The sequence below is a fragment of the Meleagris gallopavo genome, chromosome 1, assembly GCF_905368555.1.
Source record: "Meleagris gallopavo chromosome 1, MGAL_WU_HG_1.1, whole genome shotgun sequence".
Taxonomy (NCBI): Eukaryota; Metazoa; Chordata; class Aves; order Galliformes; family Phasianidae; genus Meleagris; species Meleagris gallopavo.
The window spans coordinates 62,303,400-62,318,476 of NC_139404.1; the positions used below are offsets into that span (position 1 = coordinate 62,303,400).

Sequence of the window (15,077 nt, forward strand, 5' to 3'; positions counted from 1 at the left end):
CACTTGGAAGGGAGTTTCTGAAAACTGAAGGCACACAGCCTGGCACTAAGAGCCTTCTCATGCCCAGGGTTTTGAGAAGGCACTGACAGCAAGAGCTTCTGTTCACTGCTCTGCCCGCAAGCTCTCCTGTTTGACCTTGGGCCAGGCACTAATCCCTTCAGTGCCTCATTTCTCTCTAAAATAGCAGCGGGGTCTCATAGTACTGTTATGAAAACAAACAGAGTTATGCAAACAGATCCCAAATGAACCATGTATCTATCACAGAGAAGAAGATGAATGAGCACACGCAGTACTCTGAAAAGCATATCATAATCACTGCAAAGTTGATAACAACATTACTGACACACTTGGTAAAACTCCCTTTATTCTGTGTAATTCATTATGTTCTTAAATAGATTCACAGCACTTCAAGCTCACATTTGAATATGTTAAGCTACAACCAAAATAAACAATAGACTATAAGGAACAACCTGCCAGAGGGGAAGAGCCAAAATTATCTTCATTGTTGTTCTCCGTCCCTAATTTTCATGGCTTCATGGAGAATGCTTTGTGAAAGTGATTATTTTACTATTTCCCATGTCATGCAATTATTTCAAACAGAAAACTTCAAAATCTGAAGAGCATTTCAACAAAAATACAGTATGAGAAGCTCTACTCGGCTCTGTACTCATTCAGTCTGCTGAATATTTCCTGGCAAATTCCAAACACACAGAATTAACATGCACTTAAAGAAAATAAGTCATCCCTTTAAATTGGGATTTGAAAAGCACTCCAGATACATGCTTCACTTCACACAGAGCTAAAAAGACGAATCAGTCTTGAAAGAGCTCATACATAACTGGCAAACGGTTAAGGACAGGAAAAACTCAGAAGTGATCTGACAAAAGCCCACCAATCTCAAGATATGCCAGCCATGATTGTGCCAGAAATAACACAGGACCCGTTTCTCAAGAGACTTTCCATATCTGTGGAAAGACTGGAAAGACTGCAAAAGTTGCAGCTTTCAAGATAGCTCTGCACACATCATCTGGCACAGTGGCACCTTCAGCTGGGGCTTTTAGATGAGTATGCAGTACAGGCTGCTACACAGCATTTCTTGTTTTTCAATCATCGGCTGGTGTTTGTAGACAGAAGGAATGAATATTTCATGAAATAAAATTTAATTCAAGTTTTAACAGAAGTTTGGCATCTGCTTGGTCTGAAAGTCTCACTCAGAGTCAATCTGGAATTTCTGCATAATCCAGATCTATTTGCACAGTTTTTAAAATCATGTGAAAATGGTGGACAATTGCACTGATGTAAGACCTTTTGGAGGGTGGAGGTGTAGGCAAGGAGAGTGTTGTTTCTTTTCTTTGCTTTAGTTTTTGAATATTTTATCCTCTAATTATTTTCAGCAAATATATGAAACAAGAAGAAAAATGTTAATTCCATACCATAACATGAAAGAAAGAAAATCAAAATTAAGTCAGAAGACTAAAGTGCTGATGATGCGCAGGGATAATATTTGAAAATACCCGCTTTGTGAATTCGAAACTAAAAACATCTGCTTTTTATAATTCTGAAATCACAGTAATTAAATACATTTAGGACAAAGATAGAAACACATGCAAAGAGAGAAAATAAAAAAGAAAAGCCAGTGTTCACTCTCTTAGAAGGCACAGAGGTGACCCTACCTTGAATAATTCAAACTCCTTCTTTGGCATCAACAGCTATCAATGCACAGAAGATATTTGCAATTAAAATAAATGCATAAGCATCCATTAGGATGGAAATTACTACCTCTTAGTAAATAAGCAGGGGAAAAACTTACAGGAGAAGATTTTTCTGTATCTCTACTTTGCTATATTTCTATTTTGCCACTTCTCTATTTTGCTTTATCTCTCTATTTTCTTGTTATACTTTATGCAATAAAAAAATGAACTTCAGCCTGTAAAAGAAATATAAACCTTCTGACTTATTGGTAGCCTGTGCAGATATTTTAGCTTTGCTGCAAATCTTTTTCTCTTTACATACTTTAATAAAAAGTTTCTCTTCTACTAAGCAGACCATACCTGGATGGTGCGGGTGTACACAGGTTCTGGCAATCCCAGACCACCTTCATAATTCCTCAGAGGGTCCAGAATGTTGTTTGGCACAAAGCCTGTGTTGCCGCTTTTATTTCGGACCTTCCACCACTGCTTCCTATCATCCAGAATCTGAAATAATTTGTTAAAATAATTACGTATATTTTCTGACGGTACTTACATGGTGCATCATTTCCAAACAAAATCATAGCGAGGTTCTGTGACTGCCAACAGACTTTGTGCTGATGTCACCAGGAAACCGCTGTAGGCTTCCTTGATTATCACTGTAACTAATTCTACACGGTAGAAAGGATATGGAAGTAAAATAAACCTTTGTAAACTCAGACACATGCAGGACAACACAACAGAATTAAAATCAAGTACTTGCACAGAGAGGCCTGTATTTCCACAGCCTACATGCTGCTGACAAAAGGAGAAACTACTAAAAGACCAAGAAAAAGATGATACAATGTGAAGAGAGTGCACTTATGAGTAAGGAGAAAACTGGGGCAGGACAGATAGCAGAAATCTGGGTTCTGGCTACTTGAGCGTAGTCTCACTAAACACTTTTTTCTGTTTCTTCTTCCCTTCTACATTTATCCGCCTCTCAGGGTACTAATGCTTTCCAGGATTGTTTTTCACTCTGCCCATGCATTGGCATGTAGTGTTTGCCAGAGCCAATTATTTACATACTACTGAATTATGCTTCAAAAGCTAGAGAAGACAGAAGAAACACAATTATATTTACAGCACTGGTCTCTAGAGAAATGAGTCATAACTATTATAAATTCATGTTTTCTTTTTGCAAAAATGTTACCTCTACAATCTCTTCTTTCAGGACAGAAAGCTCACTGTTGTTTCTTGCCATAAATTCGTACTTGCATTTGGCATATTTCTTGGACTGTGTTTTATTGTGTGCTTCATAGTTTCTGCAATGCAAAGATCAGACATTCAGAGAGATGTTCAAGCAAGTAAAAGCACAGACAACCAGCTGCAAAACATTTAAACAAAGAAAAGGAGATAGCCTGTTGCTGTTACAGAACTCTCTCTTCAAATTATATTGACTAAATATTCATACAACAAAAAATAAAAGAGAGAGAAAAAAGTGTTTGAGTTGCATGAACCTCTAGAATCAGTAACCTTTTTGGCCCACTTCTTGCAATATGTATGATGCCAAATTGGATTTGCAACTGACATTGTGTTAAGATAAATATGCACACTACACTTAGTCTGTTTTCCTTTACAGAACAACAGAAGATTAAATGATCATTTGTTGTACTAATGAATGAATATACTTGGTATCTCGTGCTTTGCACAAAATTGTATTGCTAGTATTTATTACAAATAAAGCTTCAAGTCACAATGGACACTGACACCAATGGAACTAAATCCTACTTAAAAAACACTTTCCTCTGTTGGCCATTTCTCTTAATTGTCCATAAAATATTACCTCTAAGAACCTCAAATTGTTGCATCAATTATAAATGTAGAATTACTTCTGGGCAGGTAAGAACAGAGTTCATTGTAGAATTAAGCATACCACAGTATACCTCCGCAGCTCTCTTCTTTGAGGAAAGGTCTGTTCAGATAGCATTTGGGTAACAAGTTACTAGTTTCTTTAATGCACCACCTCTTCAAATTGAGAAATCCCCCAAGCCCCTCAAACCACATCCAAAAGAAACAGTAACATTATTCACCTGTTGCAAATGACACCCAATAACCCAACTCTATATCAAGCAGTAAAGTTAAATAAATAAATATAAATAATAAAAAAAAAAAAAACAGCAACACAACAGTTAAAACATTGCACAAATAAGGGCTTGCCATATAACATCACAGCATAGGGATGCAAATGCTGATGGTTGCTGATGTTTGTGCTGTGTAACCACGGATCCCAGGTGTGTGTCTCAGCAATCTAGTAGTTACCTAGCTATTGCATGGCTGTGGAGAACTGTCTCACTTGAATTGAAGAAGAGAACAAAGGAACAGTCATATTTAGATTGAAAACGTATTATTTGGAAAGAAAGATAAAACACTTAAAGACTTCGAGCACTTAAAGAGAATGAAAAACATGGGATGAACCACAGCCTGCAGAATACCTGTTACGAGGTGTACAGATGTGTGAGTAATCCCAATTTTTTCAGCCACCCACTCAAATTTTATACAATTTTGAAGTGCTATGACTAACACACCTCTGAGAGTAGTTTTACTTTTAAACTGCCTTTCCAAACTCAGTTTACTAACTCTGTCTTCCTAACTTGTCCACAGCTATCTAACCTGATCCCTCCATACAACATAACTCAGGAAGAATTAAAAATAAAAAAATCAAGAGCAGCATCCGCAGCACATCAGCTGGACAGTTATGTACACTTACAAAGAGACCACAACTTTTCAAACCTAACTTAATGAGCCAAGCAGTTTACTTGGGGCACAAATATCCCCCTCAAGGCTGCATGAGAGGCTGATGGATTGCGTGGGGTCCCAAGGTGTTATTCCCCAAACAAGAGCACAGAAACAAACTACAAGGCATATGAATTTGAAACATGACATAACTTACTGAAAAAATGGTTCAGTACTGTTTCAACATCAAATAGAGCCCCTGGTATAGCTAGTAACATGCTTGAAGTTTAAGATTCTGACACTTAGTCTAAGTCATCCAAAGAAAGCATGCCTTACTTGAGATCCTGGTACCTTAGAAAAAGACTCAATGAAGGTCCCTGTGGTTATAAGTTCCTTGGACAATGCATAGCCTACTTGTCCCCCTGCAGACACTGTGTGGCTCGGTCACTGTCTTCAGACTGCTCATAAGGAAAGCCAGCTTTCAACAAGCACCAGAAAACGATGGCTGAAATATTCAGCTTCTATTTCTCACTCCTTCCCCAAAACCCACATCTGCACCTGCTTATTCACAGGTGTTTTAAAATTTATATTCAAATGGAATTTACCTAGGGTAGTGCATATGAATAGTTTTCATTCAGTAACAAACTCCTACTGGGCACATGTTATGTGTCTCGAGAGCCAATTAATGAAAGGAAGTTCATGTTGGGGTGGACAGGGACATAGTGGCTCACTGTACACGTCTGCATCAATGCTAGCCATCTAGACTCCCTTCGACTGTCAGTAATGAGAAGCAGGTACCTCCACAGCATATCTCATTTCACACCTTTCAAAAGACTGACTTCACCTAACATGAACTGCTTCACCTGACACGAAATGCTCTTTTCTCTTTACTTGCTACTACGGAAGCTTGGATGACTCATTCAGCTGTGGCCAGATACACTGATACCATCAGTAGGGCAATGCAATAGTCCCATTTTCTAAACTTGAAAAAGAGGTAGCAGCCTTTGCGAAGAATAGTCTTACTCTGAAAGGACAAAACAGGTCTTATCACATTACAGATAAAAGAGAAAGGAATTTTGAGTGCAGATCATTTAGATTTCAAGCTGAGTGGTCCTCAGACAAGAACTCCGGAAGTAACCAAGTTTGAGAAAAAGATTAGAGATGACTACTTGGCTGTTGTTGTAATAAAGAGTTCAGGATGTTCAGGAAAACAATGTTCAGGAAAACAATGGAGTCTTCACCCTGCACACCATGTGAGAATTTGTTTGCATATAGATTAACAACAGGATCTTCTAGCAAACAGCTCAAAATTAGAGGCTATGCAAAGGTTTGTGTCAACAGAGTTACATCGATTCTGTTTTTAACAGCAATATGACACCCAAAACATAGCTTAAGCACCTTCCAAGCACCTTAAACTTCTGTTCATGTGAAAATATATAACAAACATAATTTGGCATAGGGGATCAATCCCAGCACCACTTTACTTTCACAGCTTGTACTGGCAGAAATTTTCCACGCAGACAAGGCTGAGACTACAAGGATCAGTGAGTTTCACCATTAAGGTAATCAGACTTAGGCTAAAATGAAGAGGATGAAAGTGCGTGCAGAAAGATCCTGGTTGCTATGCAAACATTTCAGAGCTTTGATCGTAGCAAGAATGAAAGAAAAATTTAGTCAGTAGACATGGGCACTTATGCACTGGCCCAGAACACCCAAAGCAGGATGCTAAACGGGCAGCAAGTGAGCAGCTCAACAAATCAAAAATCATTCAGAAAACAGGCAGATAAATCTCAGAGTGGACTTGTCATTCTTTTTAGTTTAAAAAAAGAAAAAAAAAAAAAAAAAGCAAAGAATAGTTTTAAAAAGTGAAACAAAAGCAGAAATAAAATTTAAATCCTCCAACAGGAGAACTTTATGTCCTTGATCACGTTGGAATTCCACCATATCATTTCTGACAAAAGCATGAATTTCACAGCATACATAAACACAGTAGTTTCATATAAACGATACTGAAAGAGCCATATGGATGTGCCTTGGAGAAGCACAGGCAGACACCCGCTGCAGTTAGAGCGGCTGCCTTACAGAAATACAGGTCTGCTCCCGGCACAACCTGAGGCCAACAGAGACACCACCACCCCAAAAGCTACAAGTCAGTAAGTCGGGACAGTTATCCACAGCACCACGTACGCCGTTGATTCAGTGTTACCTATCTACATGGCGGCTAACAGTTTGCTTAAAGGCAGCAACAGCCGCCCCTTGGTCCAGCAGAGGCCCTCTTTTGTACACTGTGTTACTGAATGCGTACCCATCGGCCGGAGGGTAGTCAGGAACACTGGGAGGCTGCAAGACAAAACAAAGACAAAGTCATGAAGAGGATCAGTGTCATGCACTGCAACGTGCTGCTTCCCGTGGCCCATAGCACTGTGCACCCTGCCAGCACTCTCATGGCCTTGCTCTTAGCTGCTCATAGTTCTGCTATGAAAAGTTAATAGCTTCTGCATTTCAAATACGTACACAGAGAGATCAAAAGGATAAGAATAAAAGAATTTCTATCCTAAGTCATCCCCTGCCATCTCCTGCATTAATACTGCAGTGGATATTCTTTAGAAAAAGCAGTTCTCCGGGGCAAGGTCCACGTCCTCTCTTACATATTGCTACAGCAGCACAGGTCATAAGGAATGCCTGATTGACTTTAAAATAAACTGCACTAAGAAGCTGCTCTGAGCTCCTGTTCTAAATGAACACTAAGTCAAAAAACTTCAGCTAGCTAAACATACGTCTATACAAGAAATAAAAGCTTCCAAGTAAAATTATCATCCCATTGCAGGATCATAATATCAATTGGCTCATTTATGTTAGTTATCCTCTTACTAAACGTGGTTGAAGTCAAAGAAGAAACGCAAAAAGAAAGGTAATACTCTGTAATTAAGGATTTTAATTAAAGAAAACAATCACATTTTATTACGAGTATACATATAAGAATATTCAAACCCTTAGAAAATTCCTTTTGAGCAGCAGTCCTTCAAAAAAATCCAACTCTAAATCCAGCAATGATACTTTGCTTCTACTAAAATTATTTTGATGTCCATTTCCCAAAAGATAAAATGAGTGGTTCATTTACAGAGATTATAAATTGATGATGTCCATTTTAGATCTTTATCTTCTGACACCATTCAGCTGCACAATGAGATAGAACAGCTGACAGCCATCACAAATCACCAGATCTCTAAAGCTTGGCTTTTTTTCTTCCTATGTGGTTACAAAAAAGCCCACTCACTTCTGAGTACTGGGGCTAAGTGTTTGTGAAATTGAAAACAGTAAAAAAAAAAAAACCCACACAGGAATAACAACAACAAACAAACAAACAAAATCTACGGACAGACTATTCTAAAAAGCAACATTATTAATACCTCTTTAAAAAAAATCTCTCAAGTGTCACTGACTTTATATCTCAGATCAAAAGACCTGCAGGAAGCAGGAACTTGTTTTTACTTCACACAGAAATTACTTGCAGTGCCTCAGACTCACTGAACTCTCCTCTCCAGCTCCTCGTCAGCTCCCTGACATGGCTTAATGGAAGGGACCTCAAAGCCCACCCAGTTCCAACCTCCTGACATGGGCAGGGCTGCCACGCAGCAGCTCAGGCTGCCCAGCCCCCATCCAACCTGGCCTGAGTGCCTCCAAGAATGGGGCACCCACAGCTTCTCTGAGCAGCTAGGCCAGGGCCTCACTGCCTTATGAGTAACAAATTTCTTCCTAACATCTAACCTAAATCTCCCCTCTTTTAGTTTAAAGCAATTCCCCCTTGTCTTATCAGTATTAGATCGTGTAAAAAGTTGGTCTCCCTCCTGTTTATAAGCTCCCTTTAATAACCAGAAGGCCACAATGAGGTCTCCCTGGAGCCTCCTCTTCTCCAGGCTGAACAAGCGCAGCTCCCTCAACCTAACTTTGCAGGAGAGGTTCTCCAGCTCTCTGATCATCTTCATGGCCTCCTCTGGACCTGCTCCAACAGCTCCATGTTGGAGTGGGTCCATATCCTTCTGGTGCAGGAGGACCCAGGCCTGGATGCAGTACTGAAGGTGGGCAATCATCTCCCACTCCCTGCTGGCCACCTCTCTGTTGATGCTGCCCAGGAAAAAGCAGTTGGCTCTCATTTTTTTCAGCACTCCTTTGTTAAATAAGCATTTGTGATAGACTTATAGAATTTCTTCTGGCATCACCCAGTCCAGAGAGCTCCTTTTGCCGCAGACAATTTTGCACTGGCGCAGCTTTTCCAGCTGAGCACCTAACACATTTCACAGCCATTGAGCAGCTCAGCACTTCTCCCCTAAGGGATGTGCTAAGGAGGCACTGGCGCGGGAAGTCAGAGTACCAAGGTTAAATGACTTGCTCATCATGAATGGAATCATGAAACCAAGGTTAGACATCACAGGTGCCAGTCCCACAGATGCCTTCAATGAATTACGATTATTATTATGATTATCATTATTTTTATTATTAATATTATTATTACTATTTTTATTATTTAATCTTTTGAAGGCTAAAAGGCAGAGTCAGCACACCTACCAATCCAACAAAAACACCTCAGTTTATTTGCCCCCTCAAAATAATTCTTTCAACTTATATGCTAATTCAATATATGTAGTATTCATCTTCATTAATAATCAAACCATTAAAAAACTGCCCCTATTTTTCAATATTATTTTGCTTATTTCACATGATTAAAGTGGAGAAAGGACTGTGATTTTTGTTGTTTTGGTTTGTGGGTTTTCTTGTTGTTGCTGTTTTTAATTTACAGGGAGCACAACATAAAAAAAAACACATGGCAATGTAGAACAGCAGTGAAACAATGTTTGATGAGGTTTTTTTGGGAGATGAGTATAGAGTTGGATGCGGGCGAAAGCTACAATTCATATTATTGTGGCCATTAACCCTATAAATGCTTTTTTTCAATGCAAAAAAGAAATATATATATATAGGGAAAAACTAGGGTGTATTTATTCTTGTGAATCCTATTAGGTATAAGGACAAACAATGCTTTTAGTAATCAAACATGAATCACGCTAGCCTCCTTGGCTAAATTTTTATGTAGTGTGTGCTTTTAAGTGGCGATTTTCATCAAAATAAAGTTTGTTACAGCTTTTCCACACGTAGTTTTGATGTACTTTTGCTAGGGAAGCTTTTTGGTCTCCAAGAAGACTTACGAGAGTTGCTCTGTAAGAGAAAGCCATCCCACAAAATCTGATGAACAGTACATGATGAACTCAACTTCACCAGGCTAAGACTGAATACATCTCCCATACCTTAGAAAAATACCCTAACCATGAAAGTGTTCTAAATTTTGATTGTTTTCATAATGAAAGCTGTATGAGATAGAAAATGTTTTTCCTTTTTAGCTTCTGCCAGCACCATGCCCTATTCCCGTGCAGATGCTCAGGACCAGCCAGCATAGTGCAAAGTGGCCAGCTACTACCCCAGGACAGGGCAAATGTTCATGGCAGTAATTCAACAGTAGAAAACTGAAACATGCTCAAAACCAGAAAGGGCAACTATGACAAGTATTTCTTGAAAGCACAGTATTCAGGTGATTCTTCTGAAATCTTTCCCTTGAATCTTCCTTTCTATATTCAATTTTTGTCACTAGTAGAATTTTATAATGATGCTCTCAAAAGATCTATCATCTTAGCATTGAGATGTACTCAAAATATAGTACTGCTGTAAATTGCTAAAGGAAGATATGAAAGTCTATGGACTGAACTTAAAAAATTCTCAGCTATGCTTTCATTTCACCATAGTTAACAGGGGAACTTGGACTACCAAATCTCTGGATTAAACTAAAGCTATTTCAATATATTAGATTTTTAAATTTAAGCTCATTTCCTCTTAAAACAAAAAAAGTTCCAAAACAAAATCTCTGATATATTTAAGTGGCAATAAGTTTTTTTTGTTGTTTGCATTCTTGTGCAGGATGCACATTTGACAACATGCTCATTCGAATTCTTCTTAAAATATATGCAATCAAAATCAGTGGAACCTGAAAGCACAGGACAAGAATCAAAACAAACCATAAAGGTTTGGATTGTCCTCCCAGCTGATGTGGGAAAATGCATCAAGTTCAAGGACGGCAAAATCCTCTTACTTTTCCTATTCACATTTTGGTGGCTGAACAGATATTTGATTTCATATAGCTTTTCTGTAAGTACACTGAGCCTGCATTGATGTAGCAGAGAGTGATCAATCTGACAGCATCCCAGATTTTTTTCTATGAAAAAATAGTTGATTCTGCTTTTCAGCAATTTACACTCTCAGTTAACCTACCTCAGTTGATAATCTTTTTATTTCTTGCTTCCGCTGTTGCTCTGCAAAGTTTGCCACAGACTCAGCCAAATTATTGAGTTCTTGTTCATTTGGAGCTCCCATGAAGTTCAGCAAAGGAGGTTCCCAACCATTTCGGAAACGGGGAACATAAGGTGGAATGAACTGGTCTTTGGGCCAGTCCGCTCTGCATGAAAAGTAAATTAGAGATCTTTAACAAGGGTCACAAAAATACTACTTTCATAGACTTCCTAAAAAATGAAATATGCTTTAATATCATAGTAAAGAACAGTGGCTGGGATTACTGCACAGACACAATTGTGTTAGACCACAGAAAATTTACAGAAAATATTTATTGACCATAACTACTTTTCTGCAAGGCACAGCGAGGAGCAAACTGTTCCTGCCATAATGACTTGTCTGTGCTAAAACAACAAATTTCTGGCTCACAGCAAAGGATGAGTAATAGAAGAATCAATCACAAGCACATCTAAGATTTGTTATAACTGTTAGATAGGAAAGAATTGCTGTGCTGCAATGTTTTGTTTGTATTAAAGAACCAAACAAAAGACTTCAAAGAAACTGCCTACTGTATATGAAAGACAGAAAGTAGGTATGTAGGTCATTCCGAAAGTAACACCTCCGATTAATTCCCATGGAAACTATAGAAGATACAAAGAGCATGATAACACTGATAGTGCAAATTCTCAGCTACAAAATACTATTTTTCAACATAGTCACAACCATTAGCTATGCATTTTCACCAGTGATGAACAACAGCCTGCATGCCATGCTCAGAAAAATCTGTACCAATGGAGATGACTCATGCTCGCTACCACAACATCACTGCTCACATCCACTGTTTGGTCTTCAGAAACGTTCAGTAAGTAACGTCACTGAATTCTAATGGGAGCCATCTTTTCCATATGGAGGAGTTCAGTGACACTTTTGCTTCATACACACTTCCATGTCAAACGCCATTTTGTCAGACTGCCCCTCTGCTGCCATCTGTCACATAGCAACAAAATGCAACTGAATATTGGTGGGAAGGTTCAACCTCTATTGGCATACCACCAATATAATCTCTGACGTCATGGGCCAATATAATAAAATAGGAGGCATTACTTTTGGAGCAGCCTTTGCATGAAGCAAGACGTTTAGGGGGCTGAGCTACACCTTTAGGAAGGAGTTAAGAAATAGACAGCTTACAGTGTAATACAAAGAACTCTGCATTCTTGAAAGCACAAGAATTATCTTCACATTTACTGTTTAATAGTTAAGCTTAATCTTAGAATAGTCTATTATTTTTTAGCACTTCATTCCCATTTTTTAATGTAATACACAGTACCTAAATTAATGCTTTCATGCTCTTCCTTTGCACCCATGTATGACATACCCTCCTGTAAAATAAATTACTGTATCTTCACAGTGGAACAAGAAATGGGAACGTACATTACATTGCCTTAGTCTCACTGTTGACACTGTTCAAAATTAGGGGGCACATGCTGCCAGTCACACAAGTTGCAGGACCAGTCAGCAATTATTAGCCCATTGGCAGGCTTGAGCTAGGTCAGTAACCCTCATGTTTCAACAATCATACATCTTACTTAACTGCTCCATAATGTACCTCTGTATACTGAGATCAGACAGACTATAATTTCTAATCTTCACAGGTCAACCAGTTGTATTCTGAGTGCTGCATTCTTTGTGCAGCATGAGCTACTTCTTTTTCAATTACACTTTTTTCAGGATGGAATAAATGAATTATTAAGGTATTTCCTAAGATGAGAAGCCTAGTATTTCACACAATAACCCATTTTCCTTGCAATAGGTTCCAGTGCTATACAGATTTCCACAGCGAGCCCATCACAAGGTGCTATAAAGCCAGCAAGCTCTGAGTAGGTAAAGGTAAGCTTTGCTGAGATCAAAACTCTGGCAATCACAAGGATATCTAATTGCTCTTTCTAGCCCATTTTGTAGTAGTAGGCTGAACAGCAGGCCCAAAGGATGAATTTGAATGTCCTGGTCCAGCAGCAGAACGAGATCAAGAAAGGCAAACACATGTACATCACACTTCCTGTTATGAAGATGCTTGTCACTTGGTGTTCTACAGCTTTTCAAGTAGATTCCTAATTCTCAGTTTATTGTTATTACTTCTTAATCACTTAAAAAAAACAACAAACATTTTAATTGGTTAATTAACTTATAAAGTAAGAAAGCCACATGGTAGATATTTATTCCCGAATTGGAATCCAAAAGAAAGATGAGTAAACTTAAAATACGTGGCACCTTTCCAGTTCAAGTGCTTGCATGCTTAATCATTGTCACGTGTTCTCATCTACCACAGATTAGAGTTAAAACACATTTTGTTAATCTTTTTTTGCATATTTTACTTAGCTAGGTAATTTCAAACCATATATACACCTTAAAAATAACAAATATATAAACAAAGTAAATTGTAGTGAAATCTAACTGCAATAGCAAATCAATTAAATGGGACTTTTATGGGTATGCAGATGTAACACAAATCAGCCCACAGACATTCTTTAAAAGTTTAAGCACCTTCCTTATAGCATTATGATGCTTTTAAAGAAGCATTGAAATTGAAAATAGAGATCTGTATCCTCTTTTACATAGTTTCTTCATTTTTTATTGCAACTTATTCCAACTGATTTTTTAACCAATTTCAGACTGCTTGGGTTGTGAAAATAAGGGTGGAGAGCAACTGGAAGCATGAAACAGATGGTATGATGGTGTAAGTTTACATAGTTTACTCTCTACTCCTTATTCTATGAAGGAAAAAAAATACTCTATCTGTATTTGCTCCCTCCATGCCTAAAACCTAGCCATTTCCAAATCCCAGTGAGGCTTAAGAGCTCCTTTCCCAAGAGTTTCAAGAATAACTGTGAGGAATAGTCCAAAGCCTATCAAACTACTATAGAGTTTGCTGGATGTGGATCATCTGGTTAAGACTGTGTGAACTTCTTCTCACCTGGCTTTCGTCCATGTGTCACCCAATGACATCCATAACTGCCCTTCCTCGCTGGTGACAGTATACTGTAGGAAGTCTATGGTATCTTTTGTTAGGAGGGGACTTAGTACTGTACTGGCAAGTTCTGGACCTCCTGTTGTCTGTACCACCTAAATCAAAATATTAAAATAATACAAAGAATACACATATAATAAAAAAGGAAGTTACAATAAATATCTTACCTACATTAATGGTATGAAACATTTACTACTCAACAATTAAACAAATTCTGACAAGCTAACTTGTCCACAAGTCCTGTGGATGGATGAAGTAAAACCATTTGTTGCAGAACTGCTGTTCTGGTTACCTTTATATTTAGACTCACTTCTGTCAATGTTATTTTAATCTATTAATCGAAATGACACATATTTTAATTGAATTGGCAAACAGTTATGCTTCCAACTCTCCTCGTGCATGATGTAAATTATTTCTTTATTTGGTTTGTTTATTAAAATTATAATGGCTAACTGCAATACAAAGAAAGATGAAGATATTTTAAACATATATATATATACACATATGATAGATGTTAACATGCGAAAAAGGATAAAACTTGTTTTCTTAAGAAATCTTCATCCTTGGATACACATTTCTCCATTGTAGCTCTCCAGGGACAATTTTAAATCTCATCATTCTTGGAAAGATTTTAGATCATACAAGTATAAGAATTCTGAAGGAAAATACCTAAAAAATTACAAAAGCTTACCATATGTAGTGGGGTAAAGAGAAAATGAACCAGTTCAGCTGCACTAGGATTCTGGATATGGAACTTTAATTTGGCCTAAGGTAAAGGAAAAATGACAGATTTTAAGATACAATTAACTTTTATGACAATAAATACTTCAGGTAAAAATGACTGTCCCAAGTGAGAGCACAGGTCCATCTAAGTTGTATGTTTTGTCTCCAACATCAGCTAAGAGAAAGTGTTAAGGGAAGTATGAGAAGGAACAAGGCAAACATAAAATATCTGAGAAAAATTCTTATAAATTCACCAGCAATTTTCTCAGGGACTTCTTCAACTAAAAGTACAAAATACTATTGTTTTGTGTTAAAAGTCACTGATGGATTCTTCTCTTCAGTAAATTTATACAATTGCTTTTGAATCCATATAAGTGTTAGCATATATTGTGCAAATAGGAACTACAGTTCAATTGTATGTTTCGTCAAGAAGCATCTTACTTGGACATATGCCACCTCTTGGTTTCATTAATACCCTGCAGTTCTTTTCCAAAAGAAAACTGAGCAATCATTCTTTCCTCACTTTTTCCAGTGATTCTCATAACCATTCACAGATTTATTACATTCCTCCTCTTTTTCATCTTTCTCCA

General features: G+C 37.8%; 1 protein-coding gene across 7 annotated transcripts in view; it reads right to left on the minus strand.

Moving 5' to 3' along the window:
- EPS8 (EGFR pathway substrate 8, signaling adaptor) overlaps positions 1-15,077 on the minus strand; it is a 131,570-nt gene that overhangs the window by 16,117 nt on the left and 100,376 nt on the right. For 5 of the 7 annotated variants that reach the window (XM_085230839.1, XM_085230830.1, XM_085230854.1 and 2 more), the window contains 7 exons: positions 14,456-14,530; positions 13,711-13,859; positions 10,722-10,905; positions 6,610-6,743; positions 2,881-2,992; positions 2,052-2,195; positions 1,674-1,709 (listed from right to left, as the gene is read on the minus strand). In XM_085230839.1, the coding sequence (XP_085086965.1) occupies positions 1,674-1,709; positions 2,052-2,195; positions 2,881-2,992; positions 6,610-6,743; positions 10,722-10,905; positions 13,711-13,859; positions 14,456-14,530 (834 nt within the window). The remainder of the gene's footprint in view (positions 1-1,673; positions 1,710-2,051; positions 2,196-2,880; positions 2,993-6,609; positions 6,744-10,721; positions 10,906-13,710; positions 13,860-14,455; positions 14,531-15,077) is intronic. The other 2 variants (XM_085230865.1, XM_085230858.1) reach the window with 2 other exon arrangements.